Genomic DNA, 14,219 nt, shown 5'->3' with positions numbered 1-14,219 from the left:
ACACAGAAAAATTGAGTTGCATAAAAAAACAAGGATAAAAAAATACAGGAAACAATGCATACATTAAAATACTCTGTATTTTTAAGCAAACCTTGCTATAGAAACCATAAAGCTTCCTGCAGACTTTCAACTAGTAACACATGGATGAGACAGGCATTATTACAGCTACCTTACAGATAGAAATGTTAAGGTTATCACCAACATTAAGAAACAGGCCCATGAGTCACCCCATCACCAATTAGTGACAGGACTGGGACTGTTCTTCTCACCCCTGTGGACTTCTCACTCATAGAATCATAGAATAGTAAGGGTTGGAAAGGACCTTAAGATCATCTAGTTCCAACCTCCCTGCCACGGGCAGGGATGTTCTCATACAGCAGCCATATGGCTGCTTATAAAATGACATGCCTGGTTAACAGAAGGCCTATGTTGAGCATTAGGAAAAGCTTTCAAGAACACCTTAAAATACATAAAATTGAACAAACAATATAAAGGAAAAAAGTAACTAAGTCACTACAGAGGGTCAAATTCACACGTGTCATCTGTACATGCCAAACCTGCATCTCTTTCTGTTAGAGGAACAGTGTATTTAAATACAGAACACATGCTGGCATAAACTGAGAAGGTATTTCAGCAAATATCCTTTTATGTGTGAGTGGGTATGTCCATGAACTAAAGAAGGTCCCTGGAAATCTACATCCTCTGGAATGGCCCTGTCACATTGTCTGTGACACATTACAGGAGCATCCTGTACTGGACATGACCTTACTGGGACACTGCATAGAGAGAGCACCCTTTATTTTTAAGCAGGGAGCTGGGTTTCTCCAGCCCTTGCAGTGCTGCAGAAGAATGCAAAGAGAGGCATTAGAACAAAAAACTAGTGAGGAAGCAAACCAGCAAAATTTAACTTTTAGCTAGGATATAAACCCTTTATGTTGCATCACTTAAGAAACACAAACAAAGGATATAAAGTTACCATCAAGTGCAGTGGTATTTTAGTTGGTCCTTTGGCAGAGATTTTCTCCCACAGACCCCTTCGCACGTACCGGACAGTAGTGCCTGCGATCTGAAACTCACCAGGAAGCTCAATTTTCCAGTCGCTGTTAATGGATCTCTTACTGGAATCTTTTAAAGCTGGAATGAATCAAACACCAGGGAATGAAATGTAAGTAACTTTGCAATTACAATATGGACTACTGAGATTCTGCCTCAGCCCACCTGAAGAATATTGAGAATAAAAGACACTCGGTGTAACATGTCCTTTCCTCCAGCATAACTTATTGCATCAGGATCATTGATATCCTTCAAACACTGGAAGACAACTCCAGCCATAAGGACATCACATTACTGACTGGTCAGTGCAAGTTGATTTAGGGATTTATGTGTTTTCTATATCAGAACGGAAGCAGAGTTAACCAGATGTTGGTGTGATGCGCTGAGGGAAAATTGCCAGGCCCTGTTCTGACGGAAAGTCCCAGGCCCCTTTGTGGAGATCCATGTACCGTGATCAAATTTGCTCTGACATCAGACAGATAGAATAGCTTGAGTGTTACTGGGCTTCCTTAGTTCAAGGTTAACTGTGTCTTTTAGCTAAGCCTTTAACAAGATGTTTTCTTAACCTCCAGCATTTCATGCCTATTTTACTCTCTACAGTAAAGAACACAACCTTGGCTTTCACTTAACTAGTGTGTTGCAAGAAGATAAGAGCAGCTGATTTAAAGCCTTTTCAAGTTAATACGAAAATCTCCCATTGTCATTTCTTTGGATCAAGCCCCCATAGCCCTCAAACCCTTCTAGGTGTGCTTAGACTATATGTAATTGCCAAACATGCTTAGGAGACAAGGAACTGGACTTCTTGTCAACTGCATAACAGTTGGGTCTAATTTACTGTGAGAGTGTTTGTAACAATATTGGGCTATTCTACATAGACTTGCCTTTTATTCTAGTTGGCTATGTCTCACACCTTTTATATAGCTATTACCACAAAAGTTTCCTCAAGAAATGAGCGGCCAGCTCACCTCTTCCTCAAATGAGGTTTGAGAGGAAGCAAATCCCTGTTAGTTTTCTCTTTAGGGATTTTCCTGAAAAGCTGTTCTGTTTGGCTCAACAGGACAAGTGCCTGGCTCCCCAGATCCCAGAGGGTCTGCTGCAGGTAAGAGGAGATACCTGAAGTGATTCCAGCACAGGACACCATCTCACAGTGGAAATCTATTTTTAGATTATTCCATGTGCAGTGCACAGACATGTCCCCAGGCAGCTGGGAACCTAGCATATTTTATGGCCCAGGTTAACTTGAATTCTGCCAAAAACTCCCAGCATGGGTCAGGATCCAGGGCTACCCAGGATCCCTTCTCAATAAGCAGTATGCAAGCAGCCCCCCTTCACTGGGGGCTGAGAGCTCATACAAAAGATGCTCCGTGACCACTGGCCTCAGTGCCCACGAATACTGCAGGGCACCATCAATTTACCAACTGAACATCATTTGTAGTATCTAACCTCTGGGGAAGTCTGGAGCAGCTGGAGGTCCAATGTCTTCTGCATCTCAAACCATTCTACGATTCCATGATCTGTGTGTGCCTTTCTGAGGACCTGCACCCTGGGGAGTTACTGGAGAAAGGTGGAATACCTTTCTGTCATACTGCACACAACCTTCCTGATAGCTCTCATGGTTCCACTAGAGGATCCAAAATCAGGGTGAAGGGAAACTGCAGGTATGGTTTCCCCTGGAGGAGTGGGATGTATGTGGGGGAATGATTTTCTGAGGAAAGTTGTCCTTGGCACATAGACAAGGGATATGATGATGCCCTGGTATTTGTATGCTACCGCAATATAACTCTGTCTGCAGCTTACTTCTGTTCCTGCTTTGTTCCTCCACCTACAAAGTACCTTCTGCAAACTTCAGACAAAATCCTGAAGCAGGATTGCTTTCCTCTGCCAAAACCTCATGGCTTCCAGGCAGATCAAAGCAGCCATCACACTGGCCTTGAGGAGCCATGAACACGACGAATCAAAGCTGTGGATGAGATAAAACTATCTGCATGCAGTATGGCTGACGAGTGAAGATACCATGGCACATGCTCGAAACAGCATATAAGAGCTTGAATAACTAAATCTATGCTTTGGCTCCAGCTCATCATCAAAGGAAGACAGCTCACTGATGAAAATGTTTAATCTTTGTGGACCTCTTTTCTGGGTAAGGTTTGATTTTGATTGCTGGAGGCACTGCTCTCTTAGTGACTGAGGAGGCGGAGAGGCTGGAAACAGCTCTGTCCCCAAAAGTGGTCCTTGAGGATTACAGGGAATGCACTGGAGATTCAGCAAAGTATTTGGGCCTAAATATTTTTGCCACTGTTTGTCTTCATTGCACACAGGTGCCCCACCAGTAGGGATTAACGCTGCAGCTATAAAACCTTCATCTCTCTTGGACAGAGGATTGCTCTTTCTCCAGTGGCTTCTGTCACACACAGAGAATAAGCAAAGCATGCAACAAAGAACACTTGCCTAATCTCTCTGAGAACCCAGTGGCCGGAACTTGTCTGGGGTGGAAAAGCCCAAACAGGAAAGCTGTTATGAGCCCTTTTTGCCAAGCAGCCCTCACTGGTTTAAGTTGGCACTCACAGGATTCATTCTGCCTTGGACAGCCAACTGCAGTTCTCCTGGGACCCTGTGCCTCCAACAGAGTAGGGAAGCACAGCTCTTCCTCTTCTCCCCACTGTGGGTATGTTTAGATAGTAGTAAGAATCCACTATTACAGCTCTAACATGTTTCTGGCTCAAAGTTGTACAGTAGAAGCATCAAAAGGAAAAGGAACCCCAGCAACAACCCATAAGTTCTTTTTTTCTTGTTGGCTGGGAGACAGGAACTGACCAATCTGTTTCTAAACCTGGCACCTGGTCAGATCTTTATTTCCACCTTGGGTCCCTCCAGCTTGCTTCCCAGCCTGTGGACACAAACTGCTGAGGCATTTCCTGTTCAAGGTGGTTTTCAAGCATTACAGCCAGCCAAGGCAGCCAGCGTGGGTTGCCTGTAGGCGGGGGGAAATTCTTCAGGCACTGCTCCCAGCACATGTAATAATGATTCCCAATTATGCTGGGCTCATTTCCAAAGTGCTGTACCCGGTTCTGAGTGGAAACAAGACCTGACTGGACTCAACTTAGTCGGTGTAATTGAAATAGAAAATTCTTCCATACTTAGACCTGGATTTACAATGCATCATGAGGCCTATCAAAGGGACTGGAGTTTGTTTTCTTAGTCATCTTTTTCATCCTATTGGAACACTTCTGCTGCTGTTCTTCAGCTTAGGTTAGCAAGACACTGGGTATCTTTTCTTTGTGTCCAGTGTTCCTTGAAGGAGAAAACCCTGAAAAGCTTCGAGAGGTTCTCCTGGCTCCTGAACACAAGCCAGTCTGCTAAAAGCATTCAGAAGCTTTAAAATAGTCAGATTTTTATCTATCTTTATTAGATGCACACAGTGCTAAGTCCTGGTCTCAAATACACACAATCCTAATCTTCATCACCCAGCAGGGAAATACCTGCTTTAGTCAAGGCTATGTGGTCACAATGAAGGGCAGTTGCTAGCTCCACGTAAGACTCTAAGTCCTGCAGCTACCTGCCAAAGCCCAAGCCCTGGACAAATACCCTGTGCAAATCCCACCAAGAGAAACAAAAAGGCTGGCTTCCAGAAGGCAGAGTATTTGCAAAACCCAAGGAAACACTGGTTCTCATTGTTCCACCAGTGCTTTGCTATGTCAAATATATTACATGTAGGCGTATTCCTCTCTCAGCAAGTTGGCTGCAGCAATAGTGGAAGTACTAGGAGCAGTGATACATGCTTCCTACCAAGAAGTGGCACAAATGCCAATGCTTTTGGCCTAAAGGCAGATGAATGACATAATTTGCCCTCTTTTTTCCCTCTGATGATTTGCCCTCTGTTTCCCCCCTGAATCTGGAATGGAAGACAGAGAACAAAAGCATCTTTCCCATTGCCAATTTTGGTAGCATCTCAAGACAGAAAACTAGGCACTAGACCTGAAATCCTAACGCACAATCACTATGTAAATGTTCTTAGCAGCATCCTGTATTCCAGTACTGGATATTAACATCTCCCTTTGGCTGCAGAAATGGAGGATTATAAGCAGCAGACATGGAAATCAGAAACCCAGGGGCCTAGTCTGGCTCTGCTACTGACTCCCTGCATATCCATGAACAAGTTGCAACACCTCCATTTCCCCTTCTGCAAAACAGAGAGCAACTAGCTTCTTAATCTTCTCAGTTCTTACCACAGGCTTGATATATCTCTGGAAGCAATTCCATCTTTCAGAGTGCTTTTCTATCCTAAAACCTTGCTCTTGCTCTGCTCTGAGAAGCTCACTTTGAGAGAACCAGAACAAATGAAAACACTATCTAATACTTCCTAGGCTAAGGGACAGCTGGAACATGCATCTGCTCCAACTACTGCAATGAGAATATCAGCACGTGGAAGGGCTGAAACACTTTTGATATGGAAGGACAAAAATAATGTGTTAATATGCTCATCAACAGCAAGAACAGCAGAGGTTTGACAATGCAGGGACCTATAAGCTGCAGAAGTTCACTGAGCAAAGGGTTGGGATTTTCTCTTATTGTTTTGTTTTCCCACACAGCATAAAGAACTTGAGAGACAGAATTCCCCCATTTATGTGTGGCCACGCAGCTCTGAGTGTGCAAAGGATGTTTCAATGTGCTGGGTGTTCTTCTGGGCCTTGGACAATTTTCCTTCAACTCCCTGCTCTGCCACAGGCTTCCTGTGTGAATTCAGGGCAGTGGGCATTAGCATTTCTGTGACTTGGTCTCCCTAGAAGCAGATGGGAGATAAAGCCCTTCATCTACTGCACAGTAATGCCTCAAAGAGAAACATCCCTGATACCGGAGAGAAGAGGCAGACCATCAGACCGACAGACGTATGTTGTAGCTGACTAGTTGTATTTTACAAATGTCCTTCCTATCTTTAATCTAAGCAATGAGTAACTGGCAAATTTGAAGACAGACTCTGCCCTACAACAGCCTCACATACAAATCTGACCCATCACCCATGTCTAAAATTTTGTTTCCAAGAGGAAAAAGAAGAGAGGAAACCTGTCCCCCTCAAAAGGAATGCAGAAATAGATATGAGAAGAGGAATAAACAACTTGTTTGGCCTGAGAAAACAGGGACAAGTGGACTGGGGGCTGCAGCTAGCCCATCTCAGAGTGCAGGATCAGGTCTTGGGTACGGCATCAAGTGAAAATCTGCCACTGCAGGAAATGGTACAGGCAACCTCATGAGGGATATCAGCTGCTCTGTCCTGCCTCTGCTTCAGTCTGAGTTAGGCACCTTCCTATCTGTATCTCTGTCATTCCTTTCTCTAAATGCACTGTTCTCTTTCCCGCTCCCTCCCAAAGTTGTGTGCTCCTGGCAGTTCTGTTCTACCCAGTGCCAAGTTCTGTTCAGGAACACTTCTGTCTATGTAGAAGTATTCTCTGGTCCTTCCAAGTTGCACAGGGCCTGTGTCACACAACTATCACACCATGAAATCAAGCCACGAAAGCAGAGAGAGACTGCAACAAGAATGAAATCAACAGCCACTTCCTGGCAACAACAAACCTATCATGTTACGGGTCATTTAGAGAAGGGTCATTTTAACAGAAAAGAGAGCTGAGATTTGAAGGAAAACATTTAGGTTTTTTGTCTTTTTACCCAGAAAGCTGTGAGCAGGTTTATCCTCAACCACTCTGATCCGCCGGGCACCTGCAGGGATCACAGCTGCTTCGATGTAACCTATGGCAACAAAAGAGCAGATGGATGAGAACACGCCACAGGCAGCCAGAGGCATCAATCACTCAGTATCTCACCACGAAAAAACAACTCCAGCCCAAGTTGGGGAATGGGTGGGAAACACTTCAAATGAGAGCCCTGTGTTGGCAGCCAAGTTTCACTGCTGTGACATGCATGGTTATGACTAACATTTCAGTCTGAGAAGAGAGAGAAATGCACGTGTGCTGCTTAATTGTGACTTGAGGCTTGGGCTTAATTAGATTTGCTCCCTCTGAATCACCCTGGCTCTCCTGCAGTACTGACAGGGATGCATGAGGACTGTTCCTGAGCTGATGCAAAGTGTCACGGTCAGGAGCAACACTGCACAGCACAGAACAGACATCAGGGATCTGAAATGGAGTTTCCAATAGATACTCCTGCTTTCCCATCAGAAAAACCCTGCTTGAGGTCATGATTGATATCTGAAAGGACTCACTTCCACAAAACATTCTGATGATGCTAAAACTAAACAGCAGGAATTAGTGGGACAAATGGGGGGAAAAGGAGTTTTCACACTTCAGCTTTGTACAGAAATTGTGGAGGACGTAATGGTAACGGTCTCCATGCATCAGGCTGCTAAGAATTCCAGAGCTCAGATTTAATGCAAAAAAAGAGCTGAAAGTTTCTCGAGGACTGACCACCACTAAATACTCCAGCAGATACACGAGACCATCCCAGCATCTGACCTGTAGGGAAGTTTTTACAGCATCCCATCGTACTTTTATAGAATTCTCTTGGGTTTTACATTTCTGAAACTCTCTTGGCCTTTTCATGCTTCCCTCAACAACCGGCAATGTGATGCTATTCGACCATTTTTGACTATCAGAAAAACAGTAAGAATAATTAGGAGCTACAAGGAAATGTAGCCTATTTTCCCCCTCCATGGAGCCATGTGGAGTTACTGACTTGTTCCATGGGGTGGAAGTGGTGCCTTTAAACTAGAAAGCTGAGGAACATTACAGCCCATTTCAAAGGTCTGGGAGCCAGGCAGAGTTTTTCCACTGGCTTCATTGGGCTTCAATCAGGCCCCTGTGAACGACACTAATCTCATCACAACCATTACTTGATTCCTTCTAATTGGCCACCCAGTTTACTTTGCAGTGTATAACTTGGCACCTCTTTTAGGTTATTGCTCTCCTCTTTCTTTTAGATGTTAAGTAGCTTATCCTGTATGTTCCCTCGTCCCTGTTTGTGCTTTAAAGGGCTCTGTGAAACTGCTTTGTGTCAGCCTTGCCTTTATGGAAATTGTGGGCAATCTAGAACAATGGGCTGTAGAAATTTTGGCATAAAGAACGGTGACCCCTCTTGCACTCAGCAATGTTTGGGGAGCTATTTTAGGTACAAGTGCAACTGAATGGCCCTGCTTCTGCTGCGCTAATATGGGGAACCTCAAATGAGGATGTTGACATCCTTCTGCATCTCAGGATTAAGCGATTCTCTTACCACTCTGACATGGAGTGAGACAGGTGGGGATATGGGGTCTCAGCCTGTGGATTCTTTTCTACCTATCTGAAGCAGCAGAGTGCCCAGCCTGTGCTATGAGTAAAGCTTGAGCTCTTGGGCTTCATGAGGTGCGTTGGGTGGAGAGCTGATGTGGGCAAGAGACATTCTCCCCTTTCCCGATCCTTGTAACCGAATGACACATTCATCTTTACTTACTTCTCCCTTACCCAGGTTATTTCAGAAACAGTCAGTCATCCCTTGTAGAAGAAACAGAAAGAGGGACAGCAGAGCTGCAAACCATGCCTGTGTACAGAAGCCAGAGCAGTGGCTCTCCCATCTGCTGTTACAGAGTGGGTTTCACTGGGGAAAATCATTACTTCCTGGGTAACGTTTTTTTAAAGCCAATACTGAAATTTGTTATGAAATCAAAGCAGATGTTGGATTTTATTCTAGACATTGCCAGGAGTTGTTTTTTCATCAGTTGAGATACCAAATTACAGTCAAATCAGTGTTTCAGAAGTCAAACATCCTCACTGCACCCCATGCATCTCCAAACAAACCCAACTGACAACTACCACCAGACATGAGCACCCAGCAAAGGTGTGATTAATGACAGTTCATCATGGGGAAACAGGCCTTATCACACACCTGAACACCCTGTTAGGAAGCCAGTTTGGAACATGCCCAAGTTTCAGGTAATGTAATGTACCTACTGGGGAAATATTTACCTATTTATTTTTTAAGTCACATGTCAGATACAAATGGCCAGAGGTGAATCATGCAGGGGTTGGATACAACGTTATACTGAATTTAGTGGAAAGCCAGTCACTAACTTCAGTGAACCTTGGATCCGTCCCCTGCCCTAGCAGCAGCCAGGAGTGTGTCACACTGCTTTAGAGGTGAGCAAACTGTGGAGCTGTGCTTGAGGTTCAGTTAGTGCCATAAATACACTCTCATTTCATCACTGTGCCATGAGAGAAACACCACGTGGAAAAGTTGACTTTTATGTCACTATTTACAATAGTAAATAGTGTAGTGTAAGCTATTAATAGAGTATTAGTTCTGAAGATTGTTTAGTTTGGACTTCCACCAGATTTTTCTCCTCATGTAATTTCTAATCCTGATTGATTGCTTTGGGGGGTTGGATTCACAGCTCCTGAATAAGGAGAAACACACTGTGCTAACTCACTGAGATCCTGTGGCACAAACCCGACTGCTGACCTTCACCCTTCTGTTAGCAAACTGCAAACCACTTTGCAGTTGTATGGATCTCACCTGTCCTGTCAGAGAAGCACAATTCTTGGGCATGTCCCACTGGGAGCATCTTGACACTCTCGTTCGTTATTTCCAGCAATATTTTGTGAGTTAGTGGTCAAATCCCACTGCAAACAGACTGCGTATGATCCATGCAAATTTGCCACAGGTACAAACTCAGATCGCTACCACCGCTCCAGTCTGGTCCTTAGAGCTAATGTGAGGCTTCTAGTCACAGAATATTCCTGATCTTTGAGATAAGTGCACCAGAAAACACCTCCATTGTTTTCCAGGCACATTTTATTATGCAAACTGTAACTGCAGATTGCCAGAAAGATTATCAAGTGTCAGCCAGTGAGACCAAAAAACAGCCTCAGAGTTGGCCCTGAGGCAAGGACTCTCAAAGATCTGTTGGGTCTTAGGATAATTGTCTGCAATGCAGGGGGTTGCAAGGTTGGGCTTCAAGTTCTGCTTTAAATGAGGAACTGGCTAAAGACTGATGAGATTTGGCAACTATTAGGCAGTATTTCTAGTAATTTCACCCATAAATCAGACTGTTAAGATGAAGCTTTGAAAGTACAACAGGAGAACTTCATTATTTGATAATTTATTGTGCTGTATGTAGTATACTCCACCTTGGGAACAGTTACTTTGGCACGCACCAATCTTTCTGGATAATCTGCATTACATCAGTGTCTCAGGAATGTAAGACTGTGATTGAAGCAAATCCTAGATACAAATTATATGGTGTAACTCGTATTAGGAGAGACACCAGAACAAAGAGGTGGCTTTGTCATCAAGGAGATTAATATGTGAACAGTGGCTACTGTATCTTCATTTAAATGCTGGAGAGATTTGCAAGAGGAAAGCAGCTCACACAGGAAAATCCATTGTTAGCCATTGTTATTATTACCAGAAAGAACAGAAAGTTTAGTGTGAACTTCAGAATGTCACTGATCTACTACAAAACCCTTCTCCTGGTTCACACTGCAACGAAAGATGGACTCTGAGGTAAAGGAAAAATTATCCCATGGCTGAAAGTACTGATCTCTGGGCACTGTACCTTCATATCTGATCTCTGTACACACAGGAAAATAAGGTGTGAGAAAGCTTATCCCATTATCAAACTTCCCAAAAGTGCTTTGAACAAAGATCTCAGGGTAGAAGCCAAGGAAAACAGACTGCCCTGCCTACCTGCTGGTCATGGCCAGCACAGCTTCCGTACTATTTTAGGGATAAGCGCCAGCTGGGCATCTCAGTTTCCATGACCCTTCCCACCTCACACCTTTGACTCAGTGCTACTTGTTGCAGTGAAATGGAAATATGTCCAGAGGTAACTAAATGTCCATTTTCTGAATAGTGGTGATGATTCTCACTTGCTATTAGCTTGAGAGTAATTCCTCCATTGGCACCTGTCCACTTCCAGCCATGGGATAGCTCATTTGGAAGAAAATCATTTCACTGGAGAGCCATGGATAGATTTCAAAGCCTCCTACTATTGCTGTGAAGCTGGTTGCTCGGGTTTCTAACTTGCATATTGTGCTTAAACCTTTATAAGAGTTACCCCTAGGGCTCTATTTTCTCATCATTTAGATGTATACCCTATTGACAAAAAAACAGTTTCTTGTGTTGGCTAAAGATGCTCCTAGCCAGAACTACAGCACTAGTGTTCAAATATTCTTTCTTCCTCTTAAAATACGTGCTGGACAAGTAGTGTACATAATAAAATACCTGCTTTTTCACCATCTTAAAAAGAAAAATTGCTAGCAAAGATACACTTTTCCCAAAATTATAGTTACAACAACTGGCATATCTCACCTTATTATGTTCTGCCATTAAAAAAAAATCCAAATACCTGTCTATGATCCTTCTTTTGGATCACAAGTAAAGGGCAGCCGTGAAAATCTTGATATGGCTGAGAAAAATCAACAGAGACTGATGCAGGTCTCATTCTCAACGCAGGTCTCTGAGCATTACAGGCACGGCTTTGGGGTGGGGGCAGGAGGCGGCAGTGCTATTTCAGCAACGAAACAGACACAAGCCAAAGAGCCAAAGAGCTGTCTTTATTTCTAGGTCTCCTGTACAGTGGCAGGAAGACATATGGACTTCAGAACACGTCTGTGTTTGGTTTTGAAAAATGACTTTGGAGAAATAGGTAGAGGGTATGCAGCCAGTCAAAAGTAAACCTCAGTCTAAACAGTGCATTCGGTTGGCCTACTGAAACCAGCTGCAAACAAGTGTATGTGATGTTTAACATCACAAATAAGGGCTTTTGACCTCCTCCCCAAAAGAAAAATGGAATCCATTTCTGGTTGGATCACTATGGATCACAGGTGGCAAGATCTGAACTGCTGGATCTCCTATGAGACACTTTGGATGTTCCACGATCATGCTCCACCAGGGTGGCAGAACCTCATCTGTGACATTAAGGTTGGAAAAATATAAAGAAACAGGCCTGGTTCTTTTTACCAGGTTAATGAAAATTTGGCTTTCTTTCAGGCAGACAGGTTGTCTAAAAGGGAAGATCTGTACTTGATATCTTTAACAAACCAAGCTAAATAGTAAAAGGAGTTGAAGTTTATCCATGGCTCTTGATACCAATCTCCCCATCTAAGCCAACCAAAAGAAGACAAAGAACCAACACCAAAGGATGTCACCAACACCCACTGACACTGCAAACAGCATTCAAGTATCTTACACGAGAAACACTTGGGAACAGCCTTTGCCTTTGCCATCACACATGTGGAAACCTTCTTACAATGACTATTGGTTACTAAGAAACAGAAAGGAGTTGGCATGGATTAAGTTCAGTTAATAGGGCTTGATAACATCATTTGCAATCACAGGACATATAGCAGGGACCAATCCTGCAGTCCACGGAGTCCCATGTGCAGAGCAGCTGAGGATCTGGCCCAAAGGTTGCAGCTGCAATCCCCAAAACAAATACCACTCCAAAACAATCAATGTCTCAATGTTTGAAGTCTATTCTCTTCTGAAACAATAAATCAGCATACTTGACTCAGTGTGCTGGCCTGGACTTGGATCCCAGCAAGTTTGTGGGGATCTGCCACTGACCTGTGCAAACATTCACACATCCAAACGCTGAATCTGTTACTGGAGTCATCTTGTTTACTCTCCTTCGCTCCAACTTCTGTCAGATTGTTGCACATATTTGTTTACATGTCAATTTAAAGAAAAAAGGCCAATTTTTTTTCTTGAGTAACCTCATGTTTGTTTGTGATACTTCAGACCCAAGCCTGGAGCTTTGCCTGCTGCATGAGATTCAGTAAGTTAACCCAAGGACCTGATCCTGCAAAACATCAGTGTATGAACAGAAATTGATGGGAGTAACTCACAATGCCCAAAATGTTTGCAGAATCAGGGATGGGAATCATAAGTGAAACCATCAAGTCTGTTTTCAGTGTCTAACATCAAAGAAATCCAAAAGCAGGAATACATAAAGAGTGAATAATTCAAAGACTGTCAATATTCTTTCCATTTTAGTAGGATGATGATTAAAAGAGCATAATTTAAAAAAAATAAAAAGGAAAAATGATTTTCAACCTGGAAGAAGATTATTTGACATTTCACGGAGGTTACTTTTTAAAAACTATTCTCACATACTCACATACAATTTAATTCCCTGTAAAATCAATAAATCAAAACATCTAATAAATGTTTATGGGATTATAACTGTAGACACAATTATCTTATAGATGACGTGAGATGGGTAAAGCTGGAAACACTGTATTGACAAAGCAACATTTGTAGAGGTTTGTGCTGCTGAGATGATCAGCGAAGAACAAGGATCAATAAATGCTTGCACACTGCCCATGGTTTAGTCAGCCATCTCTTCTTCTTAGCTTGCAGTGCACTGGAGGTGAAAGCCTCCTGTAGTGTCCTGGCAGCCAGACAGCCAGTTAAGGCTGGAAATGTTCTGTTCCTACAGCCTTGTAAAGTTACCACCCTCCAGCAGTCTGCCTAGTTGGAAACGGGTGCAACCTCCTGGCAGCAACCCAGCAACCTCTTACTTATCTGCACAAGATGTTTTGTAGTCTCATTGGAAAAGATAAGAGATAGATACTCTTCAGGAGAAAATAAGTTCATGAACAGCTATAAAATCAACTGCAGAAATGGAGGGGTTTTTTCCAATGGAGATGAGAAACTTTTCCACCATTTGCATCAAATGCAAATGCCTTTACATAACCAGGTAGAAAAGTAGTGGGACAAAAGAGTCGAAGGCAATAATGCAGGAAGTCATTCAACAGGTAGGCCTAGCAATGCAACAGCACAAATGTGCTCCAGAAAGATGTGGTGCAGGCGGGAAGTCCTACCTGCGTCTCAGAGGAGGTGACAGATCACAGCTCCAAAGATGAGGAGGAGGAGGGTGCAGAGGAAGAGGTCAATGAACAAAATCAGAGCCTCAGACTTCAGTGCTGAGACCTTGATTAAAGGAAGCTGCTAAGTACTTGTGTGGCTTTAGTTACTAAACAGAACTGAAGTGTATGCTTAAAGGGAATCTTTATGAGCTTTGTTGAACTCAGCCCTAGAGCAGCACGTGTTGAATCTATTTCTCCAAACAGAAATGGCAATTCTGTATTCACTGAAGGGGAAATAATTTTTGCTTGACAATTCCTTCCTCTTGGAGCAGCTTGCAAGTCCTGAATCTGGCTTTCCCTCCCTTTGCCTGA

At 43.3% G+C, this 14,219-nt stretch overlaps 1 protein-coding gene across 1 annotated transcript in view; it reads right to left on the bottom strand.

Moving 5' to 3' along the window:
- The window catches only part of ADAMTS17 (ADAM metallopeptidase with thrombospondin type 1 motif 17), a 174,494-nt gene that overhangs the window by 43,390 nt on the left and 116,885 nt on the right, over positions 1-14,219 (bottom strand). The window contains exons 16-17 of the mRNA XM_030498506.1: positions 6,715-6,795; positions 977-1,134 (exon numbers count right to left, since the gene is read on the bottom strand). Of these exons, the coding sequence (XP_030354366.1) occupies positions 977-1,134; positions 6,715-6,795 (239 nt within the window). The remainder of the gene's footprint in view (positions 1-976; positions 1,135-6,714; positions 6,796-14,219) is intronic.

Source organism: Strigops habroptila, chromosome 9, assembly GCF_004027225.2.
Source record: "Strigops habroptila isolate Jane chromosome 9, bStrHab1.2.pri, whole genome shotgun sequence".
Taxonomy (NCBI): domain Eukaryota; kingdom Metazoa; phylum Chordata; class Aves; order Psittaciformes; family Psittacidae; genus Strigops; species Strigops habroptila.
This window is presented reverse-complemented; position numbering and strand designations above follow the sequence as displayed.